General features: G+C 57.0%; 3 protein-coding genes across 3 annotated transcripts; 2 read left to right on the plus strand and 1 right to left on the minus strand.

Moving 5' to 3' along the window:
- Positions 1-748: 748 nt before the first annotated feature.
- Positions 749-3,258, plus strand: CkaCkLH20_06639 (subtilase; the record flags this gene model as incomplete). Its single annotated transcript, XM_038889356.1, has 3 exons — positions 749-1,882; positions 1,933-2,507; positions 2,562-3,258. 3 exons carry the CDS (start codon positions 749-751, stop codon positions 3,256-3,258), a joined length of 2,406 nt encoding a protein of 801 aa, XP_038745168.1.
- A 2,134-nt stretch (positions 3,259-5,392) lies between these two features.
- Positions 5,393-10,894, plus strand: CkaCkLH20_06640 (uncharacterized protein; the record flags this gene model as incomplete). Its single annotated transcript, XM_038889357.1, has 3 exons — positions 5,393-7,703; positions 7,753-9,175; positions 9,223-10,894. 3 exons carry the CDS (start codon positions 5,393-5,395, stop codon positions 10,892-10,894), a joined length of 5,406 nt encoding a protein of 1,801 aa, XP_038745169.1.
- Positions 10,895-11,809: 915 nt separating this feature from the next.
- Positions 11,810-12,402, minus strand: CkaCkLH20_06641 (RNA recognition domain-containing protein; the record flags this gene model as incomplete). Its single annotated transcript, XM_038889358.1, has 2 exons — positions 11,810-12,064; positions 12,142-12,402. 2 exons carry the CDS (start codon positions 12,400-12,402, stop codon positions 11,810-11,812), a joined length of 516 nt encoding a protein of 171 aa, XP_038745170.1.
- Positions 12,403-13,140: the final 738 nt, after the last annotated feature.

Consider the following 13,140-nt stretch of genomic DNA (forward strand, 5'->3'; position numbering starts at 1 on the left):
GAGAAGGCCACGAAACATCATCTTACCTCAGCAGAGGTCGTCCTGTGTTCCGGATTTCTCATTCCTACCCTGAGTAGCATCGATAGTTTGTTCGCATTTTACCTTTCCTGCCTTTTGGTTTTCTCCTCCTTTGCTGCTACCAACATCATCGCTTTTGGATTGTCATTCCAAGCTCCCATTCCTTATTTTCCGTGTTGGCATTAACGCTCGCCGTGGTCCCGACGTATCCCCTATATCGCATATTGAGTGCCCGCGAACGATGAAACGAGGCTTCCCCGCTGTTTCCTACGCGTGAACTCTGGCCTCTTAAGTAATAACCGACAAACAATCACCGGCGAGTTCCATCAAATCTGCCCTTGCCAAGCAGCGACAAGAATTCGCCTCACGCGCTGCTTGCGAATTCCGGCTTTGGTTTTACGATAAAAAAACAGAGATCGCGCCGGGAAGACTGCGAAAGCTTTGGCCATCTTCAAGGGCGGCCCTTGCCACTTGCGACTCGAACACGTCTCGTCCTCCACGTCCACTCTCTCTCCCCCAGCCTAGACGGCCCCGGTCCGCTTCTTTGTTCCCCTAATCGAGGTACGATCGTGTCTATTATTTCCCCCCTACTCAATTAGTTCAGAAGCAACACACCTCCAACCGAGCTCTGGCTGTGTTACGGTGCTTGATGCTGACGCCTATCTGTCCTCAGCTCTTCCCTCTCTGCACATTCCTTCTGTCCCTACGAGGGATCCACGGTTAGCCCGCAATGAAGCTGTCCGCGGTTCTCCTAGGCCTGCTCGGCCTCGCAGCCGGTGCTTCGGTTCGAAACTACGAGACGAACGACTACTATGTTCTCGAGCTGGATTCGTCTACATCTCCTGGTCAAGTCGCTGATCGCCTGGGTTTGCGCCACGAGGGCTCGCTCGGCAGTCTCGACGGCCATCACATCTTCTCCACGAGAAAGGAGCCGCACGATATCGTCAAGCCTGCCTTGCAGGAACGGAGGTTGAGGAGGCGAGGATTGGGCGGTTCTGATCCTCTCGATGGCGTCCGCCTGGCGCAAAAGCAGCAGCTTCGCCAGCCCTGGCAGAAGAGAGTGCCTCCTCGCCTACACGGCCCGAAGAACTTCGCTCGCCAGGAGACGGCGGATCCCGGCATGGTTCAACAGATGAACAAGATCATGCAGTCCCTGAACATCGCCGACCCCATCTTCAACGAGCAGTGGCATCTGCTCAACACCGTCCAGCCAGGACACGACATCAACGTCACCGGTGTCTGGCAGATGGGTATCACGGGCAAGAACGCGACTGTCGCCATTGTGGATGACGGCCTCGATATGTACAGCGACGACCTGAAGCCCAACTACTACGCCGCCGGTTCCTACGACTTCAACGACCACCGCGAAGAGCCGAAGCCCACGCTGAGCGATGACAAGCACGGCACTCGCTGCGCCGGTGAAGTATCGGCCGCGAGGAACAACGTCTGCGGCGTTGGTGTCGCCTACGAATCCAAAATCGCCGGTATTCGCATTCTGAGCAAGCTCATCTCGGACGCCGACGAAGCTGTCGCCATGACCTACGACTACCAGCACAACGACATCTACTCCTGCTCCTGGGGACCCCCTGACGATGGACGGTCGATGGACGCGCCCGGCATTCTGATCAAGCGTGCGATGCTCAAGGGAATCCAGCAAGGCCGTGGCGGAAAGGGATCCATCTACGTTTTTGCCAGTGGAAACGGTGCCGCCAATGATGATAACTGCAACTTTGACGGCTACACGAATTCCATTTACAGCATCACCGTGGGCGCTATCGACAGGAAGGGTCAACACCCTTACTACTCGGAGAAGTGCTCTGCTCAGCTCGTTGTCACATACAGCAGTGGCAGCGGAGATGCCATTGTACGTACTCGATGCTTTCGTGCGATGAAACAAAGCTAACACTGTCGCAGCACACCACTGATGTTGGCACGAATGCTTGCTACAACGGCCATGGAGGAACGTCTGCTGCCGCCCCGCTGGGTGCCGGCGTCTACGCCCTGGTTCTCGAAGCCCGCCCTGACCTGACCTGGAGAGACATGCAGTGGCTCGCTATGAACACCGCCGTACCTATCGACGAGAAGGACGGAGAATGGCAGCCGACAAAGATCGGAAAGAAGTTCAGTCACACATACGGATACGGCAAGATTGACGCCTGGGCCATGGTCGAGAAGGCCAAGACATGGAAGAACGTCAAGCCGCAGGCGTGGTACTACTCCCCGTGGGTCCACGTCAACAAGGCTATTCCCCAGGGCAAGGATGGTGTTGCGGTCAATCTTGAGGTTACTGCCGAAGCTCTCAAGGAGGCCAACCTCGAGAGAGTGGAGCATGTGACGGTCACTATGAACGTGAACCACACCCGCCGCGGTGATTTGAGTGCCGAACTGATCAGTCCCGAAGGCGTCACCAGCCATCTGTCCGTTACTCGCAAGATGGACTCGGCCCGTTCCGGATATGTTGACTGGACGTTTATGAGTGTTGCGCATTGGTGAGTTGACTCGTATCGGTCAAGTTGATTAGAGCTGTGCTAACTGGTAACCAGGGGCGAGTCTGGCATTGGAAAGTGGACTGTCATTGTCAAGGACTCCCAAGAGAACGAGCACCAGGGTACTTTCGTCGACTGGCACCTCAAGCTCTGGGGTGAGTCCATCGACGCAAGCAAGGCCAAGCTTCTCCCCATGCCTACCGAGGAAGACGACAACGATCACGCCTTGGTCGCCACGACAACGCTGCCTGCTGCCACCACTTCAATCACCCACCCGGCGCCGGCCACGGACAAGCCAGTCGTCCCCTCGGATCACCCTAACCGCCCTACGAAGGTGCAGGGTGGAACACCAGCGGAGACGGGAGCGCCAACGGGCACCGAAGATGCTGCGGCAAGCACTACCAGCCCTTCGAACTGGGTCTCGTGGTTGCCCTCGTTCGGCAAGGCCGGCGTCTGGGTTTACGGCGCGATCGGTCTCATTGCTGTCTTTTGCTCTGCTCTCGGCATCTGGTTCTACATCAGGAAGCGTCGCAACAGCGCGCCTCGCGACAACTACGAATTCGAGCTCCTTAACGAGGACGAGACGGAAGGCCTGAACGGCGAGAAGCGCACCCGCGGCCGCGAGTTGTACGATGCATTTGCAGGAGACGACGAGGATGATGATGATGACAGCAGCGAGTACCATGACAGGGATCGCGAGCGTTCAAGAGATGGCAGGGGTAACGGGGAGACGGACAGGTTGACTGAAAAATAGGCGTACGGCTGCATGGGACGTTTTGCATAGAAATACCTTGACCTTTTTTTTTCTGTTGCATTTCGGGTAGTTGGTTCAATTGACTTGGAGGGGATCTGGTGTTTGAGGCTCAACCAATCTATCAACCGCATATATCTTCGTACAAATACCATGTTCGTATTGAGTTTGAGAAGCCTTTCTAAGAGCCTCACAACGTGCATGAAAAGCCCGTGTTAGTATGGAAGGGGGGCCTGGTTTGCGCCGATGACGAATGGCGGGCCATCCCGACAGCTAGCTAGCTTGTCGTGGTTCGTGGTTCACGGTAAGCCATCAATATTGGCGAGAGGAATACAGCGGCGAATACACCAACGGCGTGGAAGACGATGAAGACGACGACAATCGGGACCAGAACGACCAGGACAACGATAATAAAGTTCTGAATAGTTGGTCTGTCATCTTCTCTTCGCTTGCCGCTAATGCTAGTAAGGAATGGTCGCAGGGCCATCGCAGAATAAACTCCGGGTCTGAGCTGAGCACGCATTGCTATTTTCAGAGTCCTGTTCATCCTCTCGTTTGCACTATCCGATCTGTCTTATCCTGCTCATGCATTTTTTTGCTTATTCCGCCGACGTCTTCTGCATCCACCTCAAGACAATGGCCTGTCTGTTGGTACGAGTGCCGAGTCAATCGGGGGGCCCTGTTTGGATTTCCTTGGAACAACTGTGCCGTATCGAGGTCGACCGTCGCCAGCCACCTCAATATTCGGACGAGGTCCTTTCTTCGTAACGGGAAGAGGGCCCGTTTGTAAGTCAGGTAGGCCTCGGAGTGCTACCTCATCGAATCGACGGGAGCATACGGATACAAACGTGTGCCGCGTCTATCAATTAACCTTGTTGTTACTCGAATGGATTTTGTTGATTTCAGCCACCTGGTTTTTTTCGTTTATTGACCGTCATCCGAGAAAAAGTCCCATGCATCTTCGGATTATTGCACCTTGGCCCAACGGGAAAAATGAATGCTTTGCTACCTTACGGATACCCTAGGTATGGATACGCATACTAAATGCCAGAGCCAAGGAAGCCGGCATGGATAGCTGCAGCGCGTAGCAAGCTTGCTGGGCATCCGATGGACCAGAATATGGTGCGATGGGGGGCGCATGTAAGCTGCACATGGGATTGGAGTCGTGGTCACTGGTCAATGGGGAAGGAGAGCGCTTTCAGTGGCTCCATTCCGACCGCCTCTTTTTTCGGTGTTGTCTTTTTTTAATCATTTCGATGATTTTGCTCTCTTACCGTCTCGTCATGCCTTCGTCTTGGAAGGTTGGTCCCCGTCAACCATCAACCCCGTCTCGGCTGTTCGTAAGGAGCTGCCCGCTACGGATACCTTCCCTACCTCTCCCGTAGCCGGGCCCAGGCAAGCTCTCGCCAGCCCAATCGATGACAGTCATGACAGGCGTGGTTTGGCAGCAGGATCAGAAACAGACTCAAGACCCATGTCCCGATGCCAGGATTATCTCCGCCCAAGCTGCCCTCAACCCTGGTCAAGCTCCCCATAGCTAACCCGAGTAGGTGACCAAATGACGCCGTAGCACAACCCGTCAACCTCGCCATTTTATAAGCCTCGATGCTTGAGTCGCATCGAAGCAGAGAGAGGGTGAAAAAAAAAAACGACGAAGCTCCTCTTTTTTCCTTCTGCTCCAACCTCCAGCCTGCATCTTTCGCTGCAACTTGGTTTATCTCCTACTCAAGTGAATTACCCTCCTTCCATAAGGGAAAACCTCAACGCAACTTCGGCGACTCACTTACGAGAGGCCCTGTCTTGCATCCCGCCGACCCTCCGTTGCGCGCGCGTGTCTGCATCGCATTGGCTGCTATGGCAAGCTGCATATGTCTCTGACGCCCGGCCTTTTTTGTCCCTACCTACCTTACCTTACTGCTAGATTGACGCTTTAGTTGCCGAGTAAATCGTAGCTGTCTGCTTCCCACAGACGGTACAACGCACGCACGAACAGACTCACCGGTCCTTCGCGTGTCCAGCCCAGCCCTCTCTCAACGTCGATAGCCGCCGCCCTGCAGCCCGATTATAGCGCCGCTGCACCAAATTATTCCCAAACGGCAGCAGATCAAAGAAAGAAAAAAGTTGGCCCTCCTCGACCATGCCGAGTGCACCATATTGGGGCGACCTGTCAGGCCCCAAGTCCGCCAGACGCCAACGACGCCAGTCTGAGGATTTTAGCCTGCCAGATCGCAAACCTTCTCCCGCCGATCTCCTCCTGGCCCCCTCGGCAGCCGACGAAGCCTCGGGCAGTCGTCCTCTTCCAGTCCCTCCCCCAAAGTCAAATCGCACCTCTCTCCAGACGACAAACACTGAGGCCGTCACCGACTCGACTCTCAGCCCCTTTGCCTCGCCTACTGCTTCACACTTCGCCGACCAGGGCCTCGCCCCGCGCCCGCCGACCTTCCCCTACGGCGAGTCGCAGTACCCAGAGGACCAGCAAGCCGAGAGACGCCAACGACGACGTCGGGAGCGCAAAGAGCAAGAGGACTACCCGGTTGTCGACCACGAGTCTCTGCCCGTGGGTGCCACGCCTCCAGCTGCGCCCGATGTGCCCAAGGGTCCTCCCGTGAGCTTCAGACATCCATACGGCAATGGTGGATTGCCATACACGCACCCCGCCCAAGGTCCACCTCGTCCTCCGCGATATCCCAGCCCGCTGGTGAGCCAGGACGGTGACGACGTTGACATGAATCCCGAGGGGTACTACAGGGACCCCGCGCCCGAGAGGCAGGCCCCGCCGCCGCAACAGGCGCAACGACAGGACGAGTACCCGCCGCTCGACCGGTCCCAGCGGACACTCGATACGAACGATGAGACGGGACAGCGCCGCGAATCGCATGGCTCGACGAGGAGGAGGTCAGAAGGCCGCAGAAAGGCTTCGGGAGGAGGATCCAGACAGTTCGCCAACGACCGCTCTCCGCTTCAAAGACTCGAGCTGACGCTCGACAGTATCACAAAAGAGGAGAAGCGGGCTCGTGTGGAGGCTGCGGAGCGCCGGGCGAGAGAGAAGGCTGCTGCTGCGGCGGCGCAGAATCCGGATCTCCTACAGCCTCCAGAGGCATCACACCGCGCACCCCGCTCGCAGCCGCCGCCGCAACAACCACCGCTGATCAAGCAAGAGCCTCAACGGCCACTCCCAGAACCACCACAACAGCAGCCGCAGCCTCCTGCGCCTGTTCCTCAGGTGCGGTTCAGTGACGTCTCGTACGACGACGATGATGACTGGAGGGGCCCGGCGCCCGAGCAACAGGCCAATGTCGCTGCTCCTCGTGGAGCTCCCACGCAGTATTATCACGATGATAGGCGGCATGCGCCAGCGCGAGTCTCTCTTGATGATGCGCGACGGCAGCCGCGTTTTGTGGATGAAGAGTACGGTTCTGGTCAGTATCAGCAGAGAGCCCCCGCCATGGCTGCAACCAGACACGCCCCTCCGTCTGCCGGGGCCATTCCCCAGAGAAGCGTTAGTTTGCGTGAGGAACCCAGACAGGCGCCAGCTTCAAGCTCGGGTATCCCTAAACGTAACTTGAGCTTCCGTGAACGGGCAGCAAAGAATGACATGAACTTGCCGACGGCGGCGGTTGAAAGGCAACAGAGCCCAGAGTCTAGTCCCGAGCCGACGCCCCCGGTGACCAGTTCTCGAAGACCTAGCTGGTCACTCACCAGACGCGGTAGCAACAAGCTTAAGAAGCAGCCAAAGGGTGAGAAGGCGCCGAAGAATGATCCGTGGTTCAACATTCGGAAGGACGCTGAGGCCAAGTACGACGACATTGAGTTCCGCAACGCAGCTTTGGATGAATCTGCGGCTGCGAAGGGTGGCCCTCCCGTCAAGAGGTCGGCGTCGCATGCGGCGCATGAACAGGCATTGCCCCCGGACGCCACGCATGAAGAAGTCAGACGGGCGGGCATCCCCAGTAAGGCTGCGAGGTTAATTGGAATCGACATGGGAGGAGTCCAACGACGTGCGACGGCCCCTACGACCCGTCGAGACTACGAGCACGACCATGAGGATGATCCTCGTTATGCGCCTGTTGCTTCGGGCGCCCGAGGGGATGAACCACGCCACGGCTCTTACAAGGAGGCGACGGATCGCGGGAGACAGTATGACCGAGAGTACTACTCCGACGATGAGGAGTACGATGAGCGCGGTCATCGCATCTCGAACAGGCTGTACCATGGCCGAGACAGCTTTCGCCCGGGCGAGGGCATCTACAAGCCTCCCAAGTACCTTGACGAGTGGAAGAAAGCAACAGTTGGCACTCTGTCTGGTTCTTTGCTTGAGCTCAACGACGACCAGCCCCCTGCAGCTGATAAGAACTCGCCGTGGTGGGAGGGCAGTGGCAAGCGGAGAGGAAGTGCCTCTCGCCCGCGCAAGGCGGAAGCCTTCGACGGTGAATACGATGAGACTAATGGTGGGTTTCACGATGTCATTGATGAAGAAATGATGCTAACAGCTGGTAGCTCCCACGAGATTCAAGCCGCCACTGTACCTCAAGTGCGGTCCGCTGTTGAGATACTGCGGACTCAAGCATGAGAAGGTACCTCCTCGCGGCAGGAACACTGCCGCCACCGAGAGGACGACATGGCGTGGCTCGGTGATGATCGTGACGCAAGACAGCGACTCTTCCTACGAGATTGCACCGACGTTGAGACTGTTCGTGCAGCCTCTCGATCTGCTCCCACCTCCACCGCATACCATCTCTGGGGAGCAGGATCTGCCCCCTGAGTATGTAGACCCCATTGCTGGCATGCCCAAGCTGGGCAGAAGAGGAGAAACTCTCTACATACGACCAGTCGACCACCTTGAGGAGGCCAAGGACTTGTCGAGAGATGAGTCGGATAACGGACTCTTTGAGAAGACCAAGAGCCCTCCTGACGTGCCACCGGCAGATGGCTCGATGGATTACCCAGGATCATTCTCGAGCCGCCGCAAGCGCGTCAAGATTGACGGCGAAAAGGTCTCCAAGTACAAGGACGTTCGCGGATTCCGCTTGCACGCGGAGCGTGGCTACACCTTCTGGCGCTTCAACATCGAGATTGAACTCCGCGAGAAGCAGCAGCGGATCGCGTACCGTATCAACCGCGGCCCGTCTATGGGCTTCTGGGTTCCTGCTGCGGGAGAGTCCATGAACATCATGTTCTACAGCTGCAACGGCTTCAGCATGAGCGTCAACCCCGACGACTTCAGCGGACCCGACCCGATGTGGCGCGACGTCCTCAACACGCATCAGTCGCAGCCGTTCCATGTTATGCTTGGCGGTGGTGATCAGATCTACAACGACTGCTTGATGGACGAGAGCAAGCAGTTCCGGGAGTGGTTGATGATCAAGAACCCTTTGCACAAGCACAATGCGCCTTTCACCTCGACGATGCAGGACGAACTAGAGAAGGCGTATCTTGAGAGATATTGCATGTGGTTTTCGCAGGGTCTCTTTGGCGTGGCCAACTCACAGATCCCAATGGTCAATATGTGGGACGACCACGACATTTCCGACGGCTTCGGCTCGTACGCCCACCACGACATGAACTCGCCGGTATTCTCTGGACTCGGCAACGTGGCGTACAAGTACTACATGCTGTTCCAGCATCAGAGCGTCCCTCAAGAGACGGAAGCATCTGAACCCAGCTGGATTCTTGGTACTCGGCCAGGCCCATACATCAACGAATTGAGCCGCAGCTTGTTCGTAGAGCTCGGCTCCAAGGTGTCGCTGTTGGCCGTCGATGCCAGAACGGAGCGAACGGAGGGTGATGTTGTGAGCGAGGAGACTTGGCAGCACATGATGGACCGATGCTACGAAGAACTCAGAAGCGGTAGAACTCAGCATCTGCTTGTCTTGCTCGGCGTCCCGATTGCCTATCCCAGACTGGTTTGGCTGGAGAACATGTGAGTTTCGCCCATCTTAAATGACTTGTAACACACTAACAGATTAGTCTCACATCGAGAGCTATGGATCCCGTCAAGGCGCTTGGCAAGCTGGGAATGCTTGGCAACACGCTGAACCACATTGATGGTGGTGTCGAGGTTCTTGACGATCTCGATGACCACTGGACCGCCAAGAACCACAAGAAGGAGAGGGAGATTGTCATTCAGGACATGCAGGATCTGTCGGCAGACAAGTCCGTGAGAGTCACGTTCCTCAGTGGCGATGTTCACCTTGCGGCTGTTGGCCAGTTCTACGCCAATCCCAAGCTGAATCTGCCCAAGCATAAGGACTTCCGTTATATGCCGAACGTCATCTCATCAGCCATCGTCAACACCCCGCCTCCCGATCTGATGGCAGACATCTTGAACAAGCGCAACAAGATCCACCACTTTGATGATTCCACCGATGAGAACATGATCCCGCTGTTCGGACACGGTGTTGATGGTAAACCCAGAAACAACAAGCATCTCCTGCCGCATCGGAACTGGTGTGCCATTCGGGAGTGGAGTCCCGGCACCACGCCGCCGCCCACGCCGCCTCTGTCGGCCTACGATAGAAGCCCTAGCCCGCCTCCTAGTCGCGGCGGTGGTCTCTTGCGGCGTTTCTCTTCCAACAAGGGACCGGCATACCGTCCTGACATTCAGAAAGACTCTCCTCGGGATTCATCTCGCCCGCCAATCTCGAACAGCGGCAAGGCTGGCGGTGGCTTGTTCCGAAGGCTCTCCCGTCGTAACTCGACCGACGGGGGCCGACCTGCCGAACCTGACAAGCCAAAGCGGTCGATGTCGTTGACGCGCAATTTCTTCAGCCGTAAGGGCAGCAAGAAGTCGAAGCCCGATGACGGTGGCATCAATGGATCGTGGGGAGAAGATGAAGACGACAATGTGAGCTCAGTTGAAGACGGTCATTACGGATATGACCACTACGACGGAACGCCCGCCGTGCAGCCCCGTGTCAGAGGCATGGGTCTACGCGGAGGAGGCCACGACGAGTATCAATCTGGGGATGATTCATACTTCACGGCTCAGCCCGCCGTGCGAATGAGAGGTGCGCCCATTAGAGCCGGTGCGCACCACGACGAGTACCAGCCCGGCGACGAGTCACAATTCACCGCCCGCCCGCCGACTCGCGCGCGTACTATGAGTACCGAGCGCTCAGCCGCGATGCCGCCGCCCAGGCCTTTCCACCGCACTCCCACCGGACTGTCGATCAAGCAGCAGAAGCAGGCCGACAAGTTCGCAGTCGACCTCGAGGGCGGCCTGGACATTTGCCTCAACGTCGAGGTTAACCCGAAGGATCCCACCGGCATAACGACGCAATACCGACTTCTCGTCCCACGACTCTTCTGGGACGACGCGAAGGAGGGCGCGATACTACAGCAGCCCGCGCCGGCGGGCTTCAAGCGTTTCTTCAGCCTTAGCAAGAAGAGAGACACGAGTCGCCCGCCGGAGGAGTTGGAGGGCGAGGAGGAGCAGTTCGACAGACCCGTCACGGGCAGACCTCAAACCGCGGCGGCGCCGCTTCCACCTGCCGGACGGGACGGGTATGATGTGCCCAGGGCCGCCGCGAGGTACGAGTCGCCTGGAGGATACGATTCTTCCCGTACATACGACTCGTCTGCGCGTTACGATTCACCCGCGAGATACCAGCAGCATGCCGGGCGGCAGGAGAGGAGGTGAGGTGAGCAGTGGGGAAGGAAGTAGCAGTGCTTACATTGCATCAGATTAAGCCATTGGGAGTTTCGACCCTGCAAAACAGGTTGTGGCGACGGAAGCTTCTCTTCTTGCATACACCCGCAAACATTGTATTTGAGCAACGAGCATTATGAGGCATTGCAATGGAGTAGGATTACGAATTCGAGGGCAACGAAAAGTTGGGTTCGTTTTGGATTTGTTGGTTGGGACTCGGGAGTTCCAATACCTTCACGGCTCAGGCCCTTTATTAATGATGATTATGACCTCGATTTCTTCGATTTTGAACGTTGATGTTGAAGTGGTGACTTGTAGTGACTTTTGAGAGATTGGCGGGGACACGGTTTGCTCTGTGAGATACCTCAACCACCGGCTGGCTCATGTTGTGTTGCCGTACCTTAAGCATGTTGCCCTAGACGAGCTCTAGACAAAACGTAGGCGTGATTACTCAATGGACAACCAAACATACTCATGCTACGCGGAATAGTGTCCACTGTTGTGTAAGGTGCGTGTCACGGGGGTCAATCAAGCATTGGATCGTATGGCCTTACGGGGCTACTCGGGATATTCCAAATGTTAAATCCCCGCTCGTCTTGGTTCGTAGTAGCACTTCTCATATCAAACTTTCTGGTAGCCTGTGATGTCGTTTCGTCAGCAACGCCCAGACACCACCTGAGGAAGTACGTGAGTGAACCCACCTTTTCGGACTATGTAACATATGCCGACGTGTCATCTTCCGCGGTCTCTTTTCTATTCAGACCGCGAACACATCGGCAGGTCGTTTTGTTCTTGACCTCATTCTCTCATTCGAGATTCACCTCCGTCCGCGCGGGCTGTGTGGCGCATGCCGCGCGTTTTTCCATCCATCGTCTTATCTTGCCCTAGACCACACGCGTGAGGGGATCATTGGATATCGCCGTCCTTGGCGGCGGCGTCCCTCTCGGCGCTCCTGCTCCTGCTCCTGCTGCGGCTGCGTCCGCGACCGCGGTTCTGGGCCCTCGCTCCGCCGCGGTTGTTGGCGCCGCCCTTTCCGCCGGGCGGGGGACGGACGAAGGCGAAGTCGACGTAGACGGTCTGGTCGAGGAGCTTCGTCTCGTGGGCCGAGTCGATGGCGGCGCGGGCTTCGGACAGGGTCGCGTACTCGATGAGGGCGTAGCCCTGGGTAGATGTAGACGTTAGTGAAACTTGTTCTCAAGATGGCGTAGAGCATCCGGGGAGAGTAGCGGGTAGTTTACCTTGACGTAACCGCTTCTTCGGTCCAGGTTGAGGTGCAAATTCTTGATCTCGCCGTACTCGCCAAACTTGTCCTGGATGGTCTCCTCGTCGGCCTCCTCGTGGACGTTGGTCACCATGACGATCCAGCCCTCGATGGAGCGGACGGCGGTGGCGCGGCCGTGGGTTTGCATCTCTTCGTTGCGCGCCGGGGGGGCGGCGGCGGCGGCGGCGGCGTTGCCCGGGGAGGGCGGGTTGTCGATTTCCATCTCTACGTCGGCCATCTTTGGATGCTTGTGTTCTGCTTGTCGCAGGGCTTTTCTTTCGGGTGAATGTGGCTTTCGACGGGGGAAGAGGTAGGTGGTTTCGCGAGGCGCGCGTGTGTGTTGGCGGCGAGTAAGTGTGACGTCGGTGGGTGAGGTTGAACGGTGGTCGTTTGTATGGCGGGGCGCGATTGAGGTCAACGAGGCTGTCGAGGAAAAAAGTGGACGGACGGTGGCTTTCGGTACGTATCTTCCGGAGCTTGTGCACGGACGGCGTGTTGATCCTCGCGTGGCAGCCAGCGCTATCCGATCAGTTGAGGGTTGAGTGGTGAGAGCTTCATATCTTCAACACAACCGTCTCTAATGCCAATTGAATTAGCTCTTTTCAATAGCAGCTGTCTGTGAAGTCTCGAACACGTGCAACAATTGATGGTATTGTATTGTCGAGCTAAGAAGGGCACCTGAGACTCACGGCACGGGGGCATGAGCCTCCGTCTCAGCCCTACCCACCGCCGAAAGACAGCCTGACCTGAATTCAAGATTGACGAGGCGTTTTCTTTCGTCGTCTCAGGGCGACTTGACACGAGAATTCATCTTGTTTCAACTGCTCAGCCTCACGATCACTGGCGGGAGTCGTCTGAAGCAGATGAACGGTTCCCCACTGAAAGGCCAACATCTCAGGGGGGCATAAACTGCTGCCTGCATCATTTTTGGAGGGCCGTCTTGCAGCGCGAATGCCACGCCAGAACTGCCACCGTG

Source organism: Colletotrichum karsti (assembly GCF_011947395.1).
Source record: "Colletotrichum karsti strain CkLH20 chromosome Unknown Scaffold20, whole genome shotgun sequence".
NCBI lineage: Eukaryota > Fungi > Ascomycota > Sordariomycetes > Glomerellales > Glomerellaceae > Colletotrichum > Colletotrichum karsti.